General features: G+C 40.9%; 2 protein-coding genes across 2 annotated transcripts in view; both read left to right on the forward strand.

Moving 5' to 3' along the window:
• Positions 1-7,500, forward strand: part of LOC137997245 (lysophospholipid acyltransferase 5-like) — a 288,814-nt gene that overhangs the window by 236,971 nt on the left and 44,343 nt on the right. The gene's annotated exons all lie outside the window — the stretch shown is intronic.
• Positions 7,030-7,500, forward strand: part of LOC137997242 (epidermal retinol dehydrogenase 2-like) — a 16,866-nt gene continuing 16,395 nt past the window's right edge. Inside the window, exon 1 of the mRNA XM_068843116.1 lies at positions 7,030-7,368. Within this exon, the coding sequence (XP_068699217.1) occupies positions 7,107-7,368 (262 nt within the window). The 5' untranslated portion in view covers positions 7,030-7,106. The remainder of the gene's footprint in view (positions 7,369-7,500) is intronic.

Raw genomic sequence — 7,500 nt, forward strand, 5'->3', positions numbered from 1 at the left:
CGCACACAAGTATGCAGACACTGCATCTGACCTATCCTAATCCTTCCTGCTCCAGAATGGATGGCAACGAGATCCCCACTAGACAGAATATAGTTAACAACAGCTTAGAAACATCATTGGAAAAGAGAAGTGGCAAGGTAAACTGCTGAATGAAAGTTGGAAGGATGACATTATTAGTAGGAATTGCTTTGAATGGTTAAAGAGCTGGAACTCCTGTCCCTCACACGTCATAGCCGGTATGCATGAACTTTACGAAAATTTGCTACCGACCAGGATGTACAATAGGAAAGAGATCCTTTCCATATTAGACGACGATCTGAGGTGTAGAATGTGCATAAAAGATCTTGAAAGTGTTTCGCATATCTTAGCCGGCTGCTTTGCTTTGGTACAGACGAAGTACGTACGGAGGCACAACTCAGCACTCAAGATTCTGTTCTTCGCGATGCTTAAAGAATGTGGCCTACTTGACAGAACACCTCCCTTGTACTCTCAAGTCGTCCTCAAGCTCTTATACGAGAACGAGGATTATCAAGCACACTGGGATGTCCCCGTGCACGCGAAAAACACTGAAGTTCGTGCTAACAGGATAGATGCCCACATCATTAACCACTAAGACAAGAAGATCACAACACAGGAAATGAGCTGGCCATGGACCGAAAATCGCAGCAAGAAAGACACGGAAAAGACCCGCAAGTATGGCCCTCTCAAATATGAGTTAAAACAGCAATTCAAAGGATACAAGCTGTAACAGTTTAAAATCATTATGGAAGTTCTTCGTGGATATTCCATAGAGTTGGAAGAAAAGATGAGCAAGTTGGGGGGAAGGAAAGGTCGTCAAGTGCTCGTAAAAATGCAGAAAGCTGTAGTTTCGCCGACCTTGAACATAGCGCGTGGATAGAAGATTTAGAAAAAGGATTCTTAGCTATCTTAATATTTATATTTTTTATATTTATATTCTTTTTTTTTATAACTTTTGATTTTTTTATGATCTAGATACATTTTATACATGTTGTGGAGATTAGTTAGCCAACGGCCTCTAGGTTACGTTTTCGCCCTTTTGTGCAATTTTAATGTTTAGCAAATAGATGTTTTAACACTGCTGTCATAATAACTTCATTTGTATAGCAGGTATATACAAAGCTCTATACCGCTTTACAGTATGATTATGAAAGTAAATATCAAAACTAAACAATATAATATTTTAAACTAAATTAAGTGTAAACTTAAAAGGTAAACATAATTCATCTAAAAGGAATTCTAAAAAGATGAGTTTTTAAACGCGATTTAAACACAGCGACAGAAGCACTTAACTTAATTTCAAAGGGAAAATGACTCCATAACTTGGGGGCGGCAACTGAGAAGGTTCTGTCTCCATACGTCTTTAGACGTGTTTTAGGGACTTCCAAAGGATATTTTCCAGCAGGTCTTAAACTCCCTTGGTAGATTACAGTGGACTAAAAGACTAAAAGTTGACTTATGTAAGAAGGTGCCGAGTTATTGATTGCCTTGCGTGTCAGTAATAAAACCTCTCAAGTAATTCGCTGCTCCACCGGAAGCCAATGCAATGCCTTGAGGATAGCAGCCCTGATCTGTTGAGCTATATGGTGCGCGGCACAATTTTGAATGCGCTGAAGCATGATGAGATACTTTAGTGACCCAAAGAGCAGCGAGTTACAATTGTCCAATCGACATGTAACAAAGGCATGAACAAGAGCAAGAACATCAACTAGAGATTTCAGCGTTTGGACGCCATCTTGTTCTGACACAAATAACCGCTATCTCAAGTGTCAGTGTTGCAAGTCAAGTCCTTGATTGGTGACTGTCAGGCAATACCCCGTGCTGTACAAGCTGGAAGTCACGTTGTTTGGCTATCCAGCAAGAGAGGCCACTGCATGATATCCCACAAAACTAATATTGCATTATAACACTTGTATTCCATATTTGTTTTTAATAAAATATATTATTAGCAAGGAGATAACAGTCAAAATACTTATAGTGTGATACTTCCATTACTGAAGAAATACTAGAAAAGGGTAGGCTTTTATAGATTGTGCTAGTAAAAGTAGCATATTTTGCTACAAGCAGCGCCCATTTTTGCCCAAATGATCATGTTCAAACTATGCTAGTTTTCCCAAATTTTGCCACTTTATTCCTTTTTCAAAATAAGCGAAAAAAGTAAAATCTCATATAAATACACAAAAACCGGTGTTGGTTTTTTAACACTGCCAAGAGTCATTAGGCAGCTTAAGCACGCGCTTTTTTGAGACGCGGAAGGCACCCGGAAGAGAATATTTCGTGTGCCAGGACAGTGGTGTCCCCCAGATTTTTATACTTATCATCTCTCATGGAGAAGAAATACTTAGCAATGTAAATGTGTTTGTGTGAAGACAAGTTAAACGAGAAAACAGCTCACTTCCAAAATATACAACTACTTTCAAATGCCTCGTCGATGACAAAATAGGAATCAAACGCACCTCACTAATCCTTGATTTCTGCTTGGAGAGGATGCAGATTCACCGGCCGGGAGGTCCGCTTTGGCAAAAACTGTGGCCGAGGTCTCCAACATGCGGCCTTAGGCCGTACTCGATACCGAGGGCATAGTTTTTCTTATACGGACTGACCAAGGTCGGTGAATAACCTGTTAATTTTTTCCTAAAAATGAGGATGGCCCGCGATGCTTTCCTCGTGTGATGACGTAATCTGACGTAACCCTAACCCTAAATTCAAGATAGAGCAAGGATACTGCCAAGGTGGTATTGAAACGCCCTGGGCTTCGTCGATTTTGTTTGTAGAATATTAGATCGGTGGATGCATTGGGGGATGACTATGGTTTAAAATTCTCGTTTAAGATACCGATTTCTGCGACAGATAGAGAGCAACGCCTGAAAGCACCAGCGCGTTGCCTATTTTTGCTAAATAAACTCTGCATGAGTATGACACAGTATGCATTTTTCGCACTATCGCTGCGATGCAAATCGGACTCCGGATTATTCAGGAGGCTTTGACAGATTATGGTTTGATTCTTTTGTTCCAAAAAATTGAATGCAATGATAGAAATCACTACAAACCCAAAAACGTATTGGAACTTAAGTACCTTGGTACGATGATTGCGCTTAGCTAGAAACCAATGATAAACCTCAGACTTGCTTCCGGATGGGCAAAGTTTGCAGAACTTCAAAAGCGCTAAAGACCGAGGCATCAAACCACAGATCCGAGTAAAATTCTTGATGACAATATTTATTCTTTCACCAAAGTGAAGATCAAGTGTGGCGGTTAGAATAACCCTGAAATCTTTGCCAGAAAGCAATTCCTTCGCAGCAGTCTCCTACTCTTTCTTGAGCAGAGTTTCCTGTTTCCTATAAATGTTTAGATAAGCAAGAGCTTGTGATATACTTCCTTCGATGGTCGACGTCATTGATTTTCCTTCACGGAAGGGACAAACTTAACGAAGGTTTCAAGTAACATTTGATTGACGTGTCCTTGTTATCAGCCAATCAGAAATTTCCGTCCACTCAGTGACCGCGATACCTAGTTTTCGGGCGGGCGGTATTTCACTGAGCCCCTCCCCATTCTCCGCGCGGTATTTTCCTGTCGCGGCAATGATACTGCCAGCTATGCAGGCTAGGATTCCCGCCCGGGTTGCAAGGCAAGATAGAAAAATTCCGCACCCGCCTGCCCGTTGAGAAAAAATAAAAAGAGGTTGCCATTGTCAGTCGATTAAAGGCCCATTTCCATCCTGAATGCATCGCGCACTCCGCATTAATTTCTTGTATCTTCTTCGTCAAAAGCAATCCGTGGATAAATCTTTCAGGTCCTGATTTGGAATGCGTTCTCTATTTATAATTTTGTATGTCTATATTTGTTTAAAATAGTTCGGTTTGAAGTGGAATGGTATCCAACATGACGCATTGCCGCGGCGCACACATTTTCCTTGACAGCAACCCTTACCACTCCTTTAAAAAATAAACGCTCAAGAGGCACTTTTGACTACTGCTGAGATGTACTAACAAAATCATTTCAATATGTAGCCACTCCCCTACGCGCGCTTTAAAAAACGGAACTTTTCCTCAGCGAAATTATTTACAGTAGAATCGAGGGTATATTTTTTCAGTCTTTGCCGTGGCGATAGAACATAATCATCTCACCGACACATACTTTAATTAACTGGCAAACTAATCTTTTCTTTCCAGAAGAAATCAAATAATTGTAATCGGCGCATCTTAAAAAGTTTGAAGGAAAATCTTTTCAAATTATGAACAGAAAGCACTTCACCATTTGAATCAGCGATTTATGTACAGTAGAATGAAGGGGTAGGGGGTAGTTTCTAAAGAAACTGTGGTGCTGCGTCGGCTTCGACGAAGGGCTAACGCTCGAAACGTCAGCTTTTAGAATCTCTGTACGGTGGCCAATTTGCATTATCAACTCTGTTGATAAAACCAAATTTTTGTATGTACAGTAGAACCTAAAATATGTTTGTTTTTCAGTGTTTGCCGTAAGTCTGCAACATAATCATTTCACAATGGCCTCTCAGCAGGCTAGGTTTCATTCATGCTTTCGTATCATATAAAATTCGAACTTGCGGATGCCGTGGCATTACCATTTCTTTTGTTGTGCAACAAAGCAAGTATGACAATGAATAACACTGGGATACGAAAAAGCGTACACAGAGGGGAAAACACTGAAACATTGTTGCGTCGAGCAGAATTGTTGGGCGTAATGTTTGATCAAACAGGGGCACCTAACGAGAATAAAGTTCAAAACCACTTAAAGTCCTTAAACATAGCATTCTTAAGCGTATTTTGGTATTTAAACGGTAGATACAGGCATATTTTTATCCCCTAAAAATTTTTCATCTGTTCGGATTTCCTAGCTGAAAGTCTAGTGATCCGAAAATCATAGTGATCAAAACTTACCTTTTCGAAAATTTCAGCCAGAAAAAAGGCTCCCGAAAGTTATAGGTGACCCTTTTAGGGTAAAAACCCGTTAAAAATGGGCAAGTATACCGTTTTGTATATGTTAGAAAATCCTAGGACAGGCAGGCAAGCGAGAAGTTTTACAACAAATGTTCCGAAAATTCTAGATCTCAAATCGTCTTCTGAACAGACATTTCCGAAAATTGACGTTGGGTGCCTCTGATCAAAAGCAAACTCTGTCCAACACTTGATCGAACAATAAGCACTTAATGAATGCCCCCAAGGGAAACAGTGAGTTTTGTTTCCCCGAGACCCTCAATGTTCCCCGAGGCGAAACCGAGGGGAACATTGAGGTCGAGGGGAAACAAAACTCACTGTTTCCTTGGGGCCAGTCATTTAAGTGTTTTGTTATACCTTCCAACTCAAAATAGAGCAATACACGGATTTTTACACGGAATTTGCCGCTGTTTCAAAAGTGCACCTCCTGATCACGTGAGAGTCGAAATTTTAAAGTTCAAGTCGTTGTTTCCCTAGAGAGTTATTGAGTTTTGTTCGCCCAAGAGAGTTAGTGACTTTTGACCCATGACTCGTGACACGTTCTCCTCCAATCGGAAAACGTATTTGAGCTGGGCGGTATAAAAAGCTGGTGGGAATAAAAAGTGTTGGACGAACATCTTGCAACATGGGCGGCTAAACAGTCGAACAGTGGTGTTGGATCGTGCAAAGTCGGAGTGTTGAATCCCCGGTTGAATCCAACTTTTGAAGGGCTTTTGGGAGCAGTTCACAAAAACGTGTTGGGGGAAACTGATGAGAAATTTGGCGGACCCCTACTTGCTGCATTAAACATTATCTCACTGATACATGGCACAACCTAACAGGCGCTCAAGAGCAAAAAGATCCCTGGCCCAGGTCAAAGCTTTAAAAGCAGAATCACTCACTTCTACCACCGACAAGCCTATCGATTGAGACTAGAATTAAATTGGTGCAAAAGCGTGAGGCCAAAAGGTCACATTCACGTTACTGCAGAGGGGCCCTGCTGCAGAGACAATCAACACCAAGAAACTAAAAATATATCATCAGGACGAACTATTTTTTTGGAAGAAAAATCTCACCCAGTAATATGAAGGTCCAATTCTAATTAAGTCTCAAAGAACCAAAACCATTACCAAATGAAATCTTACTGGAAGCGCCTTAAAGAGGCGTCAATTCAAGTATGTACTGGAGAGAGCAAAATTATGACAAAGGAAAAGGAAAGCAGACCATGTACAAGGAAGTCATGAATGTCATGTATATCATGTCAACCCCATTTTACACTCTTGAATATCATATTTTGTTAAATTGTGTTTACATTGGCGAATGTTTATATTTTTAAAACACCCCTTTTTACCTCTAACTTTTCTGGGGGACCCCCAACTTCTCATCAGTCCCTCCAGAATTCTCCAGGGCCCAGTTGTTCGAAGGGTGGATAGTGCTATCCACTGGATAGATCACTATCCACTAGATAACTCAATTGCTTTTGCTAGTGTTTATCCGCTGGATAGTGATTTATCCGATGGATAGCGCTATCCACCCTTCGAACAACTGGGGCCAGAATGTTTATATTTTTAAAACACCCCCCTTTTTACCTCTAACTTTTCTGGGGGACCCCCAATTTCTCCTCAGTCCCTCCACAACAAGGTTTTGTGGAAGTTCTGAGATAATGCGAAAAATGATGGCGGGCTCACAACACAGAGTGCAAAGTCCTATGGGAAGGAAAACAAAATGGCCGAGAAGATGTAGTACGAAGATTCACTGCTCGACTGTATGTCATACTCCGAACTCGAGAGGATGATTTTGTCTGAATCAAATATAATTTTAAATGAAAACAGATAGTTTCTCATAGTATGCGCAGGTTATGTTGTAGGGCTTCCTAGCGGTTAAAAGCTCTGTCCTGGCCTTTTTGATACCCTTTCTGTACATAAGCTTACTCCTGAAACTGAAAAACCCCGATTTACTGCGCCTTCTAATCTAAGCGCCCGATATCCGTTTCCCTATTTAAAGTGAACGAGAAAACAATGCGATAAATCTTTGGGAGTTTTATGATAAAGGGTATTTTTGTAACTTATTGTTCCCTCTCTCCAGTCCACCGGATGCCTCAAGTGATCGATCGAACGCAGCTGCTAGCCTCCGTTTTTATTCATTGTTAAGACGATCATGTCGCTTACCGCTATCCTCTACGCTTTGGTGGCATTTCAAGGTATTATCCTTTTCCTTCATTTCACGGGAAAAGGTTTTATCATTTCACTTGCGTTTGAGTTTTCGTTTTTGTGTCTCCGTGTCTTTTATCATATTGCCCGGTCGGGCATGAAATGGATTTTGCCCCGGCCGAGAAAGAACCTTCAAGGAGAGCTTGCCTTAATTACCGGAGCTGCAAGTGGAATCGGGCGGCTGATGTCTCTTCGATTGGCCGAGAAAGGTTCGTCTGGTGGCTGCATATAAGCTAAAGTTAATCAATTTTGTTTAAGTTTACTTTATGTAGTTGATGTTTACATTGTCCTGTTCGCTGATTTGAGCTTAACTTTAATATCGAATTAGGCTATGTAAAATA

Source organism: Montipora foliosa, chromosome 3, assembly GCF_036669935.1.
Source record: "Montipora foliosa isolate CH-2021 chromosome 3, ASM3666993v2, whole genome shotgun sequence".
NCBI classification, from domain to species: Eukaryota; Metazoa; Cnidaria; class Anthozoa; order Scleractinia; family Acroporidae; genus Montipora; species Montipora foliosa.